The sequence below is a fragment of the Rhinolophus ferrumequinum genome, chromosome 21 (assembly GCF_004115265.2).
Source record: "Rhinolophus ferrumequinum isolate MPI-CBG mRhiFer1 chromosome 21, mRhiFer1_v1.p, whole genome shotgun sequence".
Taxonomy (NCBI): Eukaryota; Metazoa; Chordata; class Mammalia; order Chiroptera; family Rhinolophidae; genus Rhinolophus; species Rhinolophus ferrumequinum.
Window position 1 is genome coordinate 42,857,907 of NC_046304.1, and position 20,358 is coordinate 42,878,264.

Sequence of the window (20,358 nt, forward strand, 5' to 3'; positions counted from 1 at the left end):
GGAGACTGAACCAGAGGAATGATCAGTAGGGGTTTTGTGATGCCTGAAGCTCGTCATTTCCGTCTTTCTTAGTTACTGCCCTGTGGGGGCACGGACTAGTGCCTCACCTTTGACCCTTCCCCAGTACACACCCAGACACAGTAACTGAGATCTCCAGTAGCACATAAACTTATAGGTGAGAAAAATTAGACACCCAAGGATTACGATGACCTCTAAGCATGTCTCCTTGGCCCTTCAGACATCCCATGGGGAAGGGTATAGCTGGAGAAGGGCGAGAGCAGGACCCTCTAAAGTGCAGGAACCAGGGCAGGGGCTCCTCTTGCCGGGTCTAAGAAGGGTGCTGCTACCTTTATTATCCTGGCCACCATCACTGGGCTGTTGTCAGAGGCCCAACAGATCTCCCTGCTTCCCTTCTGCTGCTCTACATTCCATTCTCCACACTCATCTTTTCAAAGTAACAGTAGGTCCCTTCTCTGCTTAAACTGTCCCCTCCTGCCCCAGTGGCTTCCACACTCCTTATGGCCTGCATGACTCTTAGTGATGTGGACCCCCACCCCGTGTGACCTTCTACCCATCTCCCCTCTGCTCACCTGCTCCAGCGCCCCGGCCTGCTTTCTGTTCCTTGATCCCTCCATGCCTTTTCTCTCCTAAAGGCCTTGGACTCGCTGGTCCCTCTGTGCAGAAGGGGCCGCCCCAGATCTCCACCCGGCTGGCTCCTTCTATCATTGGGTCTCACGATGGCTTCCCTGACTACCTGTGGAAGCACACCACGCCAGCCATGATCTCCGTGGTCATCATCCTGTTCTAGTTCCTTGACCACACTACCACTGTCTGAAATTGCCCCTAACTGCCTATGCGCCTACCTGCTGTTGTCTGTCCCCCCTCCCACCCCTCCCAGGGCCTTGTCTGTGTTGGTCTCCGCCACGTCCCCAGCACCTGGAGTCCCTGGGACTCAGGTGCTCAAAAAGTCCTTGTGAATGAACAAATAAATATATAACACATAGCACCAGGCCCAGTCTTCAGGAGAAGCACAATATCCCTGGTATTTAAATCTGAGGAATGTCTCCCGTGCTTCCTCACAGAAAGACGTAATATAATCCAGCAAACAAAGGCCTTCAAGCACATTCTTAAGGCTAAATCAGCAATGAGTTCCATAGAACAATTTCTAATAATATCTTTCAATATACACTGGTATGGTGTAATACCTAAGAAGGGTATTAGGAAAGAGAACTTTATTAAAAGTAATCGTGTTTGACGGAAGTCTGTCATAATAATACTATTTGAGTATGCAGCTCTCTGATAAGATTACTGGTGGTTACTACTGGTGTAAACATCAGAAACCACCTGTAAATTTTAAAAAATATATCTGTATGGGTCCCACTGCCAGAGATTTAGTGGGTCTGGGTTAGGGCTCAAAGGTATTTTTGAAAAGCTCCACAGGAGCTTCTGATGTGTAACCACAGTTGGGACACCGCTGACACAATCTTCCAGAAACACTACTTCCCTCAGCTGCAGTGTAGACATTCTAGTTGCGTGTTAAGGCATTCTACAGTCTGAGCCCAGGAATACAATCCCCTGTGAAGGCTGAGGCTCCTAAGAAGACGAGGTACCTGAATAAAGGTACCTGTGGGCAGGACTGAGATTTTCTTCAGAAAAATTCCTTTTAAAAATTAAACTTTTTAGACAGGGAGGTAGTCATCTACAAGACAAGGAACATTAGGAACATAACGGCCCTCAGAAGGAAGCATCCCTGCTGACACCTTCATTTTTGACTTCTAGTCTCTAGAACTATGACAACAAATTTCTGTTATTTAAGCCATAATCAAACAAACTTTTTAGGGTCTCACAGTTATATTTAAAACTAAGTATTGAACCCAAACTGCAAAAACGAAATTTAAAATTTTAAGTAGGCATACAGTGGTAATATTGGTCTTGCAATTCTGAGACTGCGTGATTCAGATGAGCTAGAGCAAATAAATGAGCACGTGTGGCACGGCCTTCTAATTCTATCACCCTCAGCATTCTTGAGAATTGGGATTCTAGGCATTGGAGGAGATGCAGATGTGTGAGAGAAGAGGTTAAGTAAAAACTCTATAGTCCAAAAGGGGCATGGAAAGACTTTTTTGGGGCATGGAAATGTTCTATATTATCATTGTGGTGGTGGTTACACATTTCTCAAAACCTATATTTGTATAAGTCAAAATAGATCAATTTACTTTGTGCAAATTATATTTCAATAAAGATTAACACACACACACACACACACACACACACACACACAGACACACACCTACATATTTGCTAGCTTTGAACACCAAAAAGGCCCAGAAACAAAAACCACCTTCTAAACAATGAGCATCCCTACTACCCATAATATGGTCTCCTTGGCAAAACTCTGAAATATACAATCTCCATATTAGATACTAGATACCAAGCTATCAAAGACTACTAAAGTTGGGTCAAAAGGACTCTAGACCAACTTGAAAAGGTTCCCACTGGCCAAAGGTAGGACAATTTTAGCATCAAAAAGATTAACTTTAAAGGGGACGAATCCAGCATTTATCCCAAACCTTTCTCATACCTCTCAGCAAACAGTAGATGAGATGTTTTTTCTCTATAGAAACATTCTAGCCAACGAATGAAAAAGGGAGACAGAATCAAAATATCACCATTTTGCCACCTCTAATGAACTGACTGATCTAGGCACTGATCAATGATAGCTAGTATCCCCAAAAGAAAAACAACTAGACATTACCGACTCCTGATGGGAGAACACAACAACCTATGGAATAATCTTGCCCCCAAAATTGAACTTAAAAGCTGATCAAGCCTCTGGATTCAACTTTCAATCTATAGGAACTATAGAGAGAGGAACAAGTTAAACTACACCATGGGGATGTAATAAATAAAATCCAAAGAATAGAAAACCCCATAATAACGTAATTTCTTATGAGAGACAGAGATTGAATCTATAGGATAAAAGGGTCCCAAACCTAAAAACCAGTATCAACAGATGAGTCTTATTTTGACTCTGATTCCAACGAACAACACAAATTGGAACTGAGTGGATATCTGATATCAAATAATTGGTTTTTTAATACTTACTATGAAAATTCTCATACACAAAAATAGAGGCAGGACACAAAGAACACCCATATACCCGTCACTCAGTTTTAACAACTCAGTGCTATTCTTATTTTTCATCTATAATCCACCACTTTTTTTTTGGTTTAAACTGGAGCTTTTTACAGCAAGTCTCAGATGTCTCTATAAGGACTTTTTAAAAAGAAAAATAAAGCCATAATATCATTATCGTTAAACCCAAGGAAATTGTCAATAATTCCTTAGTATCATATAGGGTTAATTTTTTTAGGTGTGATAATGGTTAACAAAGATCTTTAACTAAAATATTTACAAGTGAAATGATAGCTGTAATCTACTTCAAAATAATCTGGAAGGGTAATGTTGGGGAGATGAGACAAGAATGGTCAAGACAAGATGGTTGCTGGTACATGGGGTTAATTTATACTATTCTGTATGTTTGTGTATGAAATTCTCCATGACAGCAGAAAATAACCAAAAAATAAAAATCTACCAAGTAAAGTCAAATAAGTTAGCCACTGAAGCTAACAATAAAAATTTTAAAAAAAAATAAGTTAGCCAACTTTTCCAGATATTTTACACAAATGATTAGTTGGAATTTTTGTCAGGTTGGTAATGATAGTAAAATTAACACAGACATGATCACATATAAGTTCAAGGATTTCTTATAAACATATCTATTAGAATCAGACGTGAAATACACTGTAACAGTTAAGATGATGCCATCTAACATTTATTTTCGCTAGCTTTTCAAAAATCAATAAATGTCCTAATTTAGTTTAGTTTTAGGTTAATCTTCGGTATTTGACAATATAATGCAGCAGATTCCATGAAGATCCCATCTTTCCTGCTAACAAAACCCACTTCAGAGAGAATAAGACACTGCCATAGCTGTTAAGGGAAAAATTGTGTCTGATCCAAATTAGTCATTATATTCTCATTCCCTTGGATAGTGATTGGCCTAGGAATGACCACGTGACCAAGTTCTGACCAATGAAATGTAAACAAGTCTTCTGATTGGGATGTCTTGGAAAAATTTACTTTCCTAATTAAAAGGGGAAGAGTCTTGGCTGGCTACCTCTTTTCTCTTTGACATCCTAACTAGAATGTGGACGAGAAGACTAGAAACACAGCAGACAACCTTGTGACCATGAAGCAACAAGTATAAAAGATAAAAGCCAACATACTAAAGATGGTGGAACAGAAAGATAGCAAAAGCCTGAGTCCCTAACTACGGAGGAAACGATTATACCAGCTCTGGACAGTCTACCCTCTAGATTTCTTGTTATGAGAAAAACAATTTTCAATTCGCTTAATCTAGAATAGGAGGATTTTTGTTTCTTGTAGCTGAACATATTCCTTATACAATGGAATACATCAAGAAATATAGATAATAAAAACGGAATCAAAAAAGCACCAAACATGTCCACTTCTTAAGTGCAAAGGGACTAAAAAAAATCTAAGTTGCTAGAAGACAACCAAATTAGGAAAGGCGAATATTTATTATACCAATATTAAAATCTATAAATTCTTAGCTGATGATATATACTTGGTTAAAAAGTCTTTTACTTTGGATATATGCATCATTTCCTTCATTGTGGTGTCTCTACTTCTCAGATGTATTAATCCATTCTCCAAAGTAGCTTCAGTAATCAAAACTGTGAAGAGGATACTCATTTCATCATATCTAAGAAAAAAAAGTAGTTAAACAAAATACACGTACACAAATATAAATTGTAAAATCACCCTATTACCAGCTTTAATTACTTTCGAGTCCATGCCACTTTCAAGAATCACAAAACTCAAAAGCAGGGCTTGAGAGCTATACCAAAAAAACACCTTTTTCAAGATTCTAAATCACATTCAAAGTAAAATTTTCAGAAAGTTTCTGATTTGTAATAGCTTTAAAGTCAGAAGAGAAAATAAAATCTGATAAACACTGGTTCCTCGGCATATAATTTGGGGTGAGATGGATGAACCTCAGAATAACCTCGGCCTTTTGGTACTTCGATACAGTCCAAGAAAAAGTAAAGTCTCTTATAATGCTACTATAATAAAAATCCAGTGTACAACAAATAAATCATGCCCAAATCATGCTTAATATATAATTTTGTATGCTAATTTATAGTTTCTAGTTCAGCAACAGTTAAATATATCCACACTGGCCTTCTTTCTGTTTACCCCATCACACCATCTCATTCATGTTTCTCTTCTTTTTAGGACTCCATCAGAAATTGTCTTATTTGTTTATTTACTTGTTTATTGTCTATTTTGCCTCACTAAAATATAAGCCTCATAAAAACAGGGAACTTTTCCGCCTTATTTACTGCTGTATCAAAGTACATAAAGCATAGTAGGTGCTTAATAAATATTTGGGTAAAACTGTCCTGAAACAATAAAGCCATTACCACATAAAGAACATCTATAACTTGATAATGTCCACATGACTCAAAGAATACAATTTTAGAACCTGAGAGAACTGGGAAGTTCAAGTACCGCCCCTCCATTTTATATATGATCAAACAAGTTGCTTTACCCATGGACACCTACTTTTCTTCTGACATCATCTGAAAGGTGCATTTTAACAAGTTATTAGAGAACTGAGGAGCAAAACACAAAGCTTCACAACTTTTCACCCAAAAGATATGTATTCAACACAAAAAGCAAAAAAAAAATAAAATAAACCCAAAGGAAGAAAGAATGAATTCCTTTATTTAAAAAACAAAAAACAGAAGCTAATGAAATAGAAGAGGGTAAGAGAGACAGGGAGATGAATTATGAGAATATTTCAATAATCCAGCCAAGCTATTGGTGACCTTAACTGACCTTCACTGGATAGTGGCAGTGAAGACGGGGAGATACAGATATGAAATATATTTAAGAGGCAGGCTGACAACATTAGTGACGGAGAGTAAGGAAGAGGGAGGCGCTAAGGACAACATATCCAGGTTTTGGTCTTGAGCAGTCAGATGAACACAGGTGCCGGTCACTGAGGGAACAGTTCTGTCCTCAGAGATGAAGTTACTCAGCCTCAGAATGAACCACAACAGCAAGGAAAAGGCACTCCACTCATGTTCCCTGAGTCCCGACTCAATAAATGCATCCAATATATATCATTCCATCCCTCATAAACTGATACACTCAGGTATACATACTTATGACATAACATCTTGAAGTTGCACATAGTACGTGCTTGAATATATTTGATGAATATTATTCCCTGCTGCAGCAATTAACTAAGGGCACGTTTCTGTAGGTGGGAACACTTTTGAATTATATTATATATAGGTATACTTAGAAGACATTTATTTGTTACTCATAAAGTAAAGAAATACCATATAATCAAAAACTCTGAATAAATATAGTGAAAAGGAAGACAATTCTTACTTGGAATAAAGTTGTTCCAACGAGGATTGCGCAGTTTCCAAATAACCAGGCCACACAGAAATTCCATTTTCTAGCAATTCATTAAATAGCCCTTGACAAACCTGGGAAAAAAAATACAAAAACTTCAAATATGAAAGAAATAAAAGTAGCTAGAGTAATTACTCTATTTTTGTGAATCCACAAATCACTTTTTTCAATCTTTAAAACGGGCATGAATTCCTTTAATTACGTGATAATATTGTTTATAATTTACATTTTTTACTTATAAATTGTATACTTTCTCTGAAAATGAAGAAATTAAGCACTGCAAAGCCGAATACTAAATGCAAATCTTCTCTGAGAAAATTTTATACCAAATATAATAATTTTTATTATCATCATTATTATTCAAAACACAAACAAAACCAAAACAGATTTTATTAGAGAAAAACAGTAAGTCCAAGGGGCTATGTTAACTCTAAAGTCACCTGAGAGTTGAGAACTGAGCCCTAGGGTTTTACTATCATGTCAGGAAGAGAAGAGTCAGTAAAGGAAACAAAGGAGAAGTCGCCAGAAAAGTATGAGGAAAACCAAGAGAGCGGTATTCCTGAGGCCAACTTAAGAAAATGCTTCAAGAAGAAAAGAATGATGGATTAGTTTCAGTGGAATGCTGGAGACAAAAGCCTGACTGGAAATAAAGAAGTAATGATGAATAAATGACACAGTAAATTTACTGTATTCTTAACAAGCCATGATGAAGCCAAACAAAGCAAAATTTTAAAAGGCCTTAACAATCTAGAGCTAAAACTCTAGAGCAGGATTTCTCCCATTCAGCTTGGCTGACATTAAGATGTTTACCAGCTTCCCTGGTCTCCATTAGATAGGTTCTAGTAGCCGCCCCCAACCCTCCCATTAGTGACAAACAAAAGTATCTTCAGACAATACCAAAAATCCCTGGCAGGTAGGGAGTGCGGGTGGAGGTGTGGGATGTCTGAACTACCTACAGCACTGTTTCTCAAACTTCAGCTAGCGTCAGAAACACGTGGAGGGCTTGCCAAAACAAGACTGCTCAGCCTCACTCCCAGAGTTTCTGATTCAGTGTTATCACCCAGGGAAAGACCATAGTGAAATAAATAGGTATTGAGGTATTTGTATTTTGGGGATAGGTGGAATACAGATATTAATAAATCTAAGAAATTAACAGGGAAAAATCAATATAAGTATGGGTTTTAATAAGTTATTAGTGGCCAGCAGAAAAATCTGCTCTAATGAAAGGTAGAAAAGGAGAGAAAAAGCTCTAAGCATGATTAAGTGCTGAAGACACGGGGAAATGAGAACCCTCACGATTGGAGGAGTACAAGCAGGTTCAGCCGGTCTGGGCAGCAATGTAGCTGACGTAGTGAAATTAAGGCTACACATATTCATTTTACCCAGCAATCCCATCCCTATGTATATAACTGGCAAAAATTCTTGCATAGCCCAGAAAATTACATGCATACAGTTTCTGTCAAAAAAGTTAAAAACAGAAAAATATATACAACATACAACCCTTCTGGTAAATTAAAAACACCCAAGGCAAAAAATACTACTATATTCTCATAAATAAACAAAAACAGAACAAGGCCTAAAATTGTAACGACAAAAATCTAAGGAACAGAGGTTTTTTTCTGTCCTTCAAGCAAAAAAACCTAGGACCTTGCACCTACCAGGGTATTGGGGAGCCTGCCACAACCCTTGGGGGATAAAGTGGAAATTAAACTATTACCTTCTCTGTCCCTGAGCTATCCCCACCTTCCCAGACCCCTCCGTAGAAGCCCCAGCGGAAAGCTGGGTGAATCTTTGTAGTGTCCTTGTACAGGGCCTGAGTCATCCAGACAGAAATGATGACTGCTGAAGGGGTCTCTGGAAAGCAACTAAAACCACCCTCCTGGCTTTTCTCAAGAGTGTTTAGACCAGATAGATTAGAAAAATAGAAATAAGATTATAGATCTAGAACCTGTACTTATACCAGCAAATCTCAAAATCTTAAGTTAAAAAGGGAAAGGGGCAAAAAATAACTCACCAGACATCTGTACAAATATTTTAATTACCAAAACTATGCATACTCACTAAAAAAATACAACTACGGCCATGACATTGACAGCAAAATCCACTGAATTGTATTCATTCTCTTTAATATACTATACTTCAAATTATCTATAATTAACCATGGTATTTATCCACAGTTCATTACTTTGTTATCATTTTTTAAAAGCAAATGGATAAAAATAAAATTGAAATGGCAAGCTACTCATTTACTTGGAATAATGGTTATAATTCAAATCAGGACATTAAAACTCATTTAACCCACCTGTCTCAGTTCCACTGTTGGGCCTCTTCCCATATCCAAAGCAACTTTAATAGGGGCTAAACAAGGGTGAAGTTTAAGTACCTAAAGCAATTGAAAGAGAGGGTGGGGGAAGGACAATAAATCTTATTTAAATATAATACAAGCACTAGCAAACATGGAGCTCCTTAAACGGTTAAAATTTTCTGTGTGAAAATGGAAGCTAGCTGAGGTCATTAAAAAAAAAATCATGTAATTATGTATTCAGCTGTCTATATGCAGCTGCTCATGGATTTCTTCACTTAGATGTTCTGCAGAAATAAATTCATTTGATATTCTCCCATTTTCTGACAACTCCATTTCCCTCAGTCAAAAAACTCCTTCCTGGCATCACTGCCTTCCCCACCGAGCTGGGGAACATGTGGCTGATCATTGGGACTTGCTCTTAACAAAACCCACCACTCTTCTTATTCATTCATCCATTCAACATTTGAGTGGCTGCTTGATGCCAGAAACAGTTCTCGATTCTGGGGACAAAAATCACTGTCCCTCATGATGGGGAGAAAGAGATTTTAACAAAATAAATAAGAATATATTTGAAGGTAGTAAATGCTAAAAAAAAGGGGGGGGCGGGGAGATAGGAAGTGCTGGCAAGGGGTGGGTTGTGGGAGGGCTGTTTGCAGTTTTCAATAAATGGCAAGAGGAGGTCTCCTCTCTGAGGTGACATATGAGCAAAGACTTGAAAGGAGGTTGAGAAACAAGACACGTGGATAGGGAAGGAAGAGCGTTTCAGGCAAAGGGGAGAACAAAGGACACGGCTCTGGGCTAGGAGCATGCCTGGCATGTTCCAGAAACAGCAAGGTGGTCTGTGCTGCTGGTGCCGGCTGAGTGAGGTAGAGAATAGTAGGTGGAGGTCGAAGAGGAAATGGTTTGGTAAAACACTTCCGGGGCTTTGGCTTTTCCTCTCAGTAAGATGAGGAGCTTACTGGAGTCTTTTAAGCAGAGGAGCAAAGTATCATGTACCTTCCAAAGGACCATTCAGTGGGGGGAAGAGGGAATGATGGTGGCTTAACAACCAACCTAATCAGAGTGGAAGGAATAGAGGTGGCAAGAAATGGTCAGATTCAGGATGTATTTTGAAGCTCGAGTCAAACAGGTTTGGTGATGGCTTGGATGTGGGGTATGACAAAGAAATGATCCCCCTTGTTTGTTTGCTACACGTACCCTATAAATCCCGATCCCCAGAACAGTTCTGACTTTCTGAACTTTCTGATTAATCTGACTTTCTCTATGGTCATATCAGGCTAAATGAGCACTGCACAATAAATCACTTAACTGTGCAGAATGGTGCTACAAACTCATGGTTTCCGATCCCAGATGAATACTCAACATGTTAAAACTTTTGATTTGGGGCTCCCTTTTACATTCAAGGGGAATATGACTGTTCTAAACTCTTGCCACTTAAACCCACATTTTAAGCTAATAATTTTGCCTCTTAATTCCCTAAGAAAATACAGGGTATGAGTAAAACTTCCTTCAAAGGCCGACCAGCCACAGTAGCTTACTTATATCTACACCATCGTTGCTTCCCTCCCGGCTGTTTCAAATACTACCTCCTTTTCAAGACAAATCCCCCACTTGTGCTCTTGATTCTGTCTTGATCCCTCCCGTTTCTTCAAAAATTTACTCCATTACTCATTTCTCACCTTCAGCTTCAACCCTTCCTCTCTCTGGATTTTGAGCCCCTCCAAAGAACTGTTTTTCCTAAAATAAGCCTTTCCCCTGACCCAGGTCCATATCTAGTTCCTCCGAGCCAGTGGTCAGCCACTTGGGCTCAGACCAAAAGCAGAGAGGTCAATACCACAAGTCTTGCTGGTCTGTCTTATTTAAACCCACTTAACACTCAGCTTCTGATGCAAATGGAAGCTATCAATTGAAAGGCTCAGAGGCTAAGAATCAGAAATAGCTGCCTAGCTCCCCAGGATCAAACAGAAATGCGTTTGGGATTACCCAATAGGGATGTCTTGTTCAATTCTATGAGAACCTGTTTGTTATTCATGTGGCCAGATTTTAAAAACAAACTGAAAGATGCTTAAATTACTTGCACTAAAAGAAATTTATTATTCAGAGTTTATGTTAGAAACCTAGCACACTAATATTAAAAAAGAGGGAGGGAGGAAATCATTTTTTACTTTCCCAAGTCTATCAATGGAAATATCAAAAGCACCTTTCTATGAAGATTTTTCTTTCTTGTAAAGGAGTTCTCCGTCAGCTGGAAAGAATCGTAGAGGTAAGCCAGCATGCCTCGGTCTAGATCTCCATTTATAGATAAAACAGAAGGAACCACATTTTTTCGTCCATCTCGGCCCTTCACAGAAAAGTAGAACAAAAATAAAGGATCATTTAGCAGAACTCTCTCTTAAAATTACTTACAGAATCAGAATACAAACTGATCAATAAATCTAGAAGGAATGATAAAATTAATTTTAAAAAAATCACCATTTGGTAATGCTCATGGTAATAACTGAGTTGGGCAAGAATCATCAATGAATGCCGCAACCGGTAGGTCAAAATTTGGTGAGAAACAAGTTATTTACATAAAGCATCGGCACACAAAAGGCTTATTAATTACTCACTAATTAATAAGTACTAAATACTTATCAACTTTACATTGTAGAAACCTAGTAGCACCCTTTTAAACAAGTGATAAAAGTTAATATCACCAGTAAAATTTCTATCATCAGTCTCCTGATACAATGCATTGAGAAGAGGACAGCACCATTTCTGTGGCTGTGGAAACATGGAAGAAACTCAAACCAAGGAACATTCTACAAAGTAACTAGCCTGTACACTTCAAAAATGTCAAGGTCATGAGAGACAAGAAAAGATAAAAGGAATTGTTCATTTGAAGGAGACTAAAGATACATGACATTACATGAAATAGGCGATCCTAGATTGGCTCCTGGACCTATAAAAGTCACGTGGGAATAACCCATTACATTTGAAGGGATCTATGGACTTAGATGGTAATAATAGATTACTATTACTTTCCTGATTTTAATCGTTGCATTGTGGTAATGCAGGTAGGTGTCCTTGCACTTGAGAAACATACTGAAATATTAAGAGGTCATGGTGCACCATGTCTGCGGCTTATTTTCAAATGGTTCAGAAATGATCACAGAGAATCTGGGTGCAGGATATATAGAAGCTCAAAGTAAAACATACATATAATTGAGACACATTTCCAGGATACATGTGTAAAAGTTCACGATCTTCCAGATTCCACAGGGTTTCTATTGGCTCCTTTCCCCAGGGAAAATTGTAGTAAAGTTTGTTTCCTTTTCGTCCCTCTTCATCCTGACAATCACTGCTGCTGAAGTTAGATGGGCTCACGGCAAACTGCAAAAGACAGTCTGTCTTATTAACTTAAAATAACTGTTAAAAAGTTGTCTGAGACTTTTTATGCAGCACCTGAATGAAAATGGTCAACTCCCAAATAAAAATTGCAGTTTAATTAAATATGAGTGAATGTATTGCTAAAAATACTGTTTGAGCAGCCTGAAAAAACTTGAGAAAAACAAGGGTCTTTTTATGCGGTCAATTAGCAAGAGGGGAAGGTAACCAAGAACTAAGTGGGATGAAGAAGAAAGTACTGGGCTGGCCTGGTGGCTCAGGTGGTTGGAGCACCATGTTCCTAATGCCGAGGTTGCTGGTTCGATTCCCTCATGGGCCAGTGAGCTGCACCCTCTACAACTGAGATTATGAACAACAGACAGCGTGAGAGGCCATGAACTGACGACCAAGGACTGACGACCCACTGCCTCAGCAGCGGGGAGCGCAAGGCTCATAATACCAGCCTGGGCCAGGGAGCTGTGTCCTACACAACCAGACTGAGAAACAACGGCTTGAGAGGAGCGGGTGGGGAGCAGAAGAAGGGGAAAAAAAAGAAAGTTTGTCCCTAAAGACATGGAGAAAGTTCAGGGGAAAAAAAAAGAAGAAAGTATCCTATACTCATCATTCTTATCCTTGTGAAAAGCTTGATTATTTGTGATTATTCCACTTAGTTCAGGTGGGTGTTCAGGGATTTTAAGAGTTGGAGAAAGGTAAGACAATGGAGAGACAAAATGCTTACTTCAACTCTTTTCCCTTCAGCATATACTAAAACTTGATTACAAATTACAGAAGCATAGGACTAATAAGGAGAATTCATGGAGGTAGGAAGCAAACGTTGAAGCTGTAAGAGTGGGCAAAGGTCACACTCTACACCAGCCAGGAATGCCAGGTGAAGGAATTGAACTTTACCTTGAATGTAAAGGCTTATCAACAAAGCCTCCTGAGCAAGAGAGGTATCAACAAATGTCTTTACCAAAGTAACTTTGTTATATGGGAACAACAAAAATCATTGCCAAGAGTTTTTTATTTATACTTGTTGATTTGGCATAGTTGTCTCGTAACATACCTGCATCGAAGAAAATGTCATTTAGTACAGGTATCATCTCTGACACATTAAGACGGTTTCCTTATTCACTATTAAGTTAAGGGTGAGTATTGTACTACCTTTCTCCACCACAGGAGTCGATGACGTAACCAGAAATCAAGCCACTGGCTGGCAGTTCTTGCGGAAGTAAACCACACCAGTGAAGCTTCAGTCTTCTCACCAATGCTTTGGCTATAAGAGATATCAGAGTTACTTACTTGAAAATTATATAATCGGTCTCAAAGTGAAAATGACTCGTTCTTGACTGTAAATACAAGGCCAAGTTATTTGCCATTGTTCTGTACCTTTTAACACCGTCAGGTGTCTGCTTAGTTTCAGAAACGGGATGAAAACACACTCCGATCTGAGCAAGGCCATAAGGAAGCTTCTTGTTTACCAGATCCAGGCAATGAACATAATGCTCCAAGGCACCTGTCAAAAGATAAATCAATCATCATACAAATCTCTTCTATAAACCCAAATCATTTTGGTCAATTTATAGACAAATGAGTAATAATAATGCTAACACAGCAGTACAAGGACCATGGAGCTATTAAGGTAGATCTTAATCACCACTGAATTTTAGGTAGTTTCCCCCCAAACTTTCAGTTTGAAGATTTTCCACATCTACAAGAAAAATTGAAAGAATAGTACAAGAAACACCTGTAAACCCTACACGTAGATTCACCAATCGTCAACATTTTGCCACATTTGTTTTCTTTTTGTTCACCCCAAAAACATTTCAGCAAGCATCTCCTAAAATTAAAAATATTCTCTGCATACCATTATTACACCATAAAATTAATCGTAATACCATAATTTCATCTAACATATGGTCGATATTCTATTTTCTCCACTTGTCACCCAAAATGTTATTTATTGCTGTTCTCTTTCTCCCTAATTAAGGTTCATGCACTGTATTTTGATTAGGTCTCTAATCTTTGAATCTAGAACATTTCCCCTGACTCGTCTCTAACTTTGCTTTTAATGACATTAACTTTTGATTTGAGTCCAGGCCAGTCATAGATTATCTCACATCAGAGATTTGTCTGATTGCTTCCTTATGATTTAATTTGGGTTAATCATTTTTAGCAGGAATAAATACTACATAGTTGATGTTATGTCTTATTACATCCTAATAGGAAGAACACAGTATCAGATTATCCCACTACCAATGAAAGAAATTTGACTACCTGATTAAGGTAATCCATTCCCCAACAATACTCTGCTCCGGAGCAACTTTTCACCCAGTATTTTAGAATCCACTGATGAGCCTTTCTTGACTCCATTATTATGTCCTTGAGGATTGCAAAATCATAACATGGTGATTTTTCTACATTTCTTTCTATTTTTCTTTTTACATTTGTTGCATAGCTTCTGTAAAAACAAACTTTCTCCAACTTCTCCCGCCAACAGCAGCCTCGATTACTTATTTTTTGATTAACACTATGGTTTAAATTTTTTATTTAATGTATTATGATCCATTACCATCAATATTTACTCTAATGTTCAGTTTGTCCTAAATGTAGCCACTGGGAGTCTCCTTGAAGCCAGCATCTGTGTCCTTTTGGCATGACCCCACTCGTCTTCGAGTAATTCTTTGCTTTCTAGCATCACAAAATGTCCCAAACTGACCTTGGGCTTTCCCTGCCCCAGACCTGGAATCAGCCATTTCTCCAAGCACTGATTCATTTTCGAAACCAAAATCTGGGTATAAGGTTGTGCTCATTACTGTTGTTCCATGAAGAAAGTTAGGAAATAGATTATTTTTTAAAATCTTGAGTTCATACTGATATTGCCAATTCAAGTTTAACACGACAAAGTTTATTCTTGTCTTCTATTTGTATCTCTGTACTATTACAGTAAAAAACCTTGGTTTATAATAACGTTAAGCTTGGTTTCTAATAATATTAATCGTCCATCCATTTGCTTTAAATCTAAATTCAAGATTTTTTTGTAGTTCTCTATGCTAGTTATATAAAAGATTATATCCCATTAAATGACAGCACTGTATTCAAAAGTTACTTGAGATTTCCATTTCTGATAATAGCAGACTAGCTTGTTGATAACAACAAAACTTTTTTATAACAACAAAACAACAAAAACTTGGTCAAGAAACTTTTTTTAAAAATCTGTTTATGACATCCCAATGAACTTTAATTAAAAAAAAAAATCTATTTAAAGACATAGGAGAGCTATCAAGGCAGTCAGGACTTGAGGGTCCAAAATTCGGAGAATAGGGAAGAGCAGAGAGGTGAACCCAACCTTTAGTGATGCTTTTCCAATACTCAAGTAGTAGAGCAGAGACGCTGAAGTGCTGAGCAGAGCTTCCTGACATCTTATGGGATTGGGAAGTACAAAAATTGTAGTTCCTGGCTCATCAAGGAGAAGGGGCCCTGGTTCACACCCCAGCCTTTCACGAGGGACACTCAAAGAGCTACACTCTAGGAGTAGAGATGAAGTGAAATGACTGAAGCCCAGCCTCCAATTACCTTAATCCTGAATTGTATTAAGAAGATATGCTCGCACTTTAGCTGCCTGCCAAAAGCAAAAGTAAATCCTCCCAAGAGGAAGAAAACACGACCCAAAGCCTCAATTTATCTCTACAATTTTTACACAAATTACCTAGAATATCAGAATGTTCAAATGACCCAAAGCCCAGAGAAAAACAGATACTAGAAACAGACATATGAGTTATGACACACACAGACTTTAAAATATGATTTTGTTCAAGATGACAAGATGGTGAAAATATCTAACATATGTGTAATTAGTCATAGGACAGAAGAAAGAGAATGGGGTGGTAACAATACTTGGAGACATAATGGCTGAGAATTTTTAAAAACTAGTCATAAGCAGTGGCTACCACTAATAGTTCAGACAAGAAATAAAGAGAGCAAGAGCACTGGGAATAGAAAGAAAAGGCAAACTGAGTAACTCAGCTAAAAACACTCGACAACCAAAGGATTCCGCAAATAAATGGATTTAAGATTTCTAAAGGCAAGAAAATGTCTAGCACACCATAGATGCTTTGATGAATGGACATTTAAAAGAGCTAAATTTCATTTTCTAATAAGGAAGAAAAGATTGATTTGTTCTGGAACATGGTAATGAGCAGTGATTTAATGCTTCCAAAATCAAGTCATCATGGAATAATTACGTAGTACAAAGCAAAACTGTCATTTTTTCAAGTTTGTTTTAGTTTGCTTTATTTTCTTAAGGAAATCTGTAAAAGTTACAATATAGGTACTAATTTTCAGAGAACCATGGACATTGGTTATTTTAAGTTACTTTATAGTATCACTTAATGAAAAATGGCAAGGATAGCACTTTACAAAGATGAGATGCTGTGGCAGCAAGTCTGTCCTGTAAAGAACCTGAATTTTTTGTCAGTGTCTCTGCAATCATGTTCTATTTTACTTTAAAGGCAAATGGTCCCCTATAAGTTGCTGTGTATGTATTTATTCAAGAATCACTTATAAGGCTTGATTAGTCTTATTATTTTGCAAACTCAAAAATTACCTAAAGGGCTCTCCAAACAACAGATTGCAGATCAGTTTTCAGTTAAAAAAAAAAACAACAAAAAACAAAAAAACGGGGTAGGGTATTTTCTCTTTGCTTTATAAAAATGAGCTTTGATTAATCTACTGTGTGTAAAACTGCAGGGTGACTGTGGAAATATTTATAAACATTTTAGTAATGATGAACAAATGATTCAAATACATGACTTAATGTAGTTCCTAATTCTAGGGCTCCTCAATTGAACTCTAAAAGATTGCCCCGTGAAACTGAGAGCGTTACCAGGTCCGTCAGCCAGATTCTTTAAGGAACAGTAACGATTCCACGATCAACACACCCAACTACTTCAAAAATTTGTGAACCAGGTAACTTCCTTTCCACGTGAATTAAAGGTGGAATTCGCGAAACCGAGCGAGACTGCCTTTCCACCCAACAACCTATTTTGAAGCATCAAATCGTGAAGCATACCGTGAAGAAGGTTCTCCCGTAGTTTCCCAGAAGTTTTTAATAAGTTCTCAAGAAATGCTATTAGCTGTTCCTTACTGAGCTCTTTGTCTTGCAAGATTTCGCGTAGAGTTTCTGCAGAAACTAACCTGAAGGCACTGTCCCCGGGCAGCGAAGGGCCTGGTTCATGGTGGAGGGCGTCTACCGGAAAAACCTGCTGTTCCCTAAACACCACCACCGAGGACCACCATTCTGCTGCCAGGTTCTTCCGTAACTCTATGCCCAAGGGGCCAAAACCGGAGTGGCATCCGGTCAGGAGAGAATGTAGGCTAATTTGTCGCTTGGTGCCACTGAGGAAATGCCTTCTCCGACAGATTTCTACCAGCGCTTCGCTGTCCTCACCATACTTTGAGGCTTCTCTTGATTCGCTCCCCTGGGAGAGCTCCGCGTGTGACCTCAAGGGCCCTCGGAGCGGGCTACTCCCTTCCGTCAACCGCTCTGCCTGGCCCCCATCTACTCGACCCCCAAACCCAGACAACAGGCACCTGCAGACTTTCTGGCAGGCCTTGACGATCGCACCGGAGCGCATCGCCCTTGGGAGTTAAAGAGCTCAGTCTCCTATTTGCTGGTGATCCCAGCAAACCGCTGCAACTGCTAAAAATCCCGGGACTAACTGCAGAGGCGCAACGGAAGTGAGTTTTTGCGCAGTCGACCCAGCCCACGGAAGTGCGTCACTGTGTTCCGGCTGCGGCCGCTGCGGGCCTCCCGCACTCGCCATGGCGGACTCTTAAAAGTGGTGCTCCTGCTCCTCGATGAAGACGGCTCCCCCAGCAATTTTTTTATGTCCTCACCAGCACCGGTAAAGGTCATTCCCATCTTATTTTCGCTACGATGCTGTAGCCACTGTTGAGTCAGCATTAGTTTCCTTCCCTTTCTTGCAAGCCAGACATCAGAATACTTATTCTCCAAATCACCATTTAAACCATGTCAAGCTTAAGTATTAACGAAAATAAACTTTGGTTCCCGTTTTTAAAGTCTTAGTCTTTTATGTAGACACCCAGGTCTTCCTTGCAACTCTAAGTATTAAACGCACCACCAGCGCGTGCCTAACCCGAGCGGTTCTCCCCTGGGTTTGGGTGGGGCTGAAGCCGGAAGGGGTATGGTCCCTTTACACTGCGGAGTGGCTCTCAAAAGGGGAATCGACTTCTCGGCCAGTAGCACCTGACCCAGTGATGTTCACAAGCCCCGCAGATGAACGTGGAGGCACCGAGACCATTGTGTACAAACTTTTACCACAGGTCCTTTCTAGGGGGTTCATCAAAACGTGCAATAAAACTTAAACGAAGATCCACGATTACCTAGCAAGCTTTCGAGTTTACAACCTCCATTTTAACTTAAAAACTACCCAAATATCGGGAAAATGGTACAACCCAGATGAAAACAGTTGACTCCAAAACCCTCGATTCCTACTTCTAGCTAGCTTCCCTTAAAGTGGTGGGGGAAACTTGAAAGATAAATCCAGGTAAATTAGGAGCAAGCTACTAAATGCCATTTAGTAGCTACCAAGAAAGGGCAGTTTATGCAGGATAGTAACTTAGCAATTGAATTAATGTTAATATAGGAGTTTAAAATTTTCATCACGTTTAAGGTGGTTGGACAACCTCAGAAAACCACGTAAATGTGCAGTTTTGTAAAAAACTACAAAATTTCAACAGCATTGCTGGAAAGGCAATTATATTAATTGCAAAGCTGGGCACTGTTAACGTGTTTCCCACACTAAGGAAACACACCGGAAGAGAGGCCTATACGCAAATAAATAAGAGAGAGAATGGGGAGTAAAATCACATTTATTAGTTAAGACAACCACAGGCTGGACACAACACACATGCTAAAAAGTGGACTGTCTTTTAAAACTTCAAAGGTAAATGTTTTCCACATTTCAGTGTTTACAAATTAAAAGGCCCACGTTAGACATTCAACAGTAAAATAATACTCCAACCTATCCTGAAAGCTTAAGTCATTAATGAATTTGACCTACCATGCTACTGAAAACTGTTAAGGTTGAATCGGTTTTCAATGTATTAGTCCTAAAATTACCACTCCCCATCCCCTCACAAATTCTAGTTTTGTATTTTAGAGGTAAGGCATTAATACCAACTAAAGCCTCAAGTTTAATAATCAGAATTTCAATGAAGTCTCATGAAGAACTCTCGTCTCCTGGCAAGAACATATATACCAGATGCTCCGGGAAGACATTTCAGACCTATTTCTAGCCATTAGTAAATACAGTATTAGGTTGGTGAGCTGGAATTAAATCTGGTTACTCCCTGAATCTTTCTAGAAATAAACCCATGTTGACCCTAACAAGACTTGTACTATGGTCAGTGTTTTTGGTTATGTTGCTTCCTCTTGGTTAACCATTAATTTTGACAAGGATTTTTTTTGTGTTCATTTAAATATGAATAGACCTTACAGTTTGGAGTCCTCTCAAGTTCCCTGGGTTATTAGAAAGATATTTAATGACTCCCAGTGTGACTATAATTAAGAGCCCCTGGAAGCCTGTTTAGACTGTAATTTGTTAATAATCTGGACACTGAAAAATTGAAACTTAGCTCTTGCCAACCTTATCTTAAAAGATGTAAAGTCTTAGCTTTGTTCAGCATTCCAGTAATTCACAATACAGTGAAGAGCATGAATATCATCTTTTGAAAAAAGTTATTTGGAGCTTTTCAAATGCTAAATTTTGCACAAGGAACAGTCACCCATGTTGTTCTCACACTAACCAATAGAAGGTAGGCTGTAGTTGATTGCTTCACATCTAGTTTAGTATCTCCTTTTACCACTCTGCTAATTGACTATTAAATAACTCACCTGATGTTGTGAGGTACTGTCAGAAAGCCTTTACGCAATTTAGCCTAGAATTGTAAGTTTACCTAAATCAATCTCATTTAATTCTTGCAATATGAATAGAGAGCACTTTAAGAAAGTACGGCCTTCTGATCTCCCCACTTACCAAAACTAAATTATGGAAAGGAGCAATTTAGTTTTTGACTAAAAAAAAAAAAATCTAAGCAAACTTTTACATGACATTGTATATGTAAAATAAAGTACAATTTCCACTTAA

At 38.6% G+C, this 20,358-nt stretch overlaps 1 protein-coding gene across 10 annotated transcripts in view; it reads right to left on the reverse strand.

The window, feature by feature from the left end:
• Window positions 1-18,712, reverse strand: part of POLG2 (DNA polymerase gamma 2, accessory subunit) — a 36,992-nt gene extending 18,280 nt beyond the window's left edge. For 2 of the 10 annotated variants that reach the window (XM_033089867.1, XM_033089868.1), the window contains exons 1-8: window positions 17,259-18,364; window positions 13,577-13,703; window positions 13,352-13,463; window positions 12,020-12,193; window positions 11,022-11,162; window positions 8,819-8,899; window positions 6,490-6,590; window positions 4,672-4,789 (exon numbers count right to left, since the gene is read on the reverse strand). In XM_033089867.1, the coding sequence (XP_032945758.1) occupies window positions 4,672-4,789; window positions 6,490-6,590; window positions 8,819-8,899; window positions 11,022-11,162; window positions 12,020-12,193; window positions 13,352-13,463; window positions 13,577-13,703; window positions 17,259-17,823 (1,419 nt within the window). In that variant the 5' untranslated portion in view covers window positions 17,824-18,364. Of the gene's footprint in view, window positions 1-449; window positions 755-3,274; window positions 4,790-6,489; window positions 6,591-8,818; window positions 8,900-11,021; window positions 11,163-12,019; window positions 12,194-13,351; window positions 13,464-13,576; window positions 13,704-17,258 lie in introns of those variants that run through there. The other 8 variants (XM_033089873.1, XM_033089874.1, XM_033089866.1 and 5 more) reach the window with 7 other exon arrangements.
• Window positions 18,713-20,358: the final 1,646 nt, after the last annotated feature.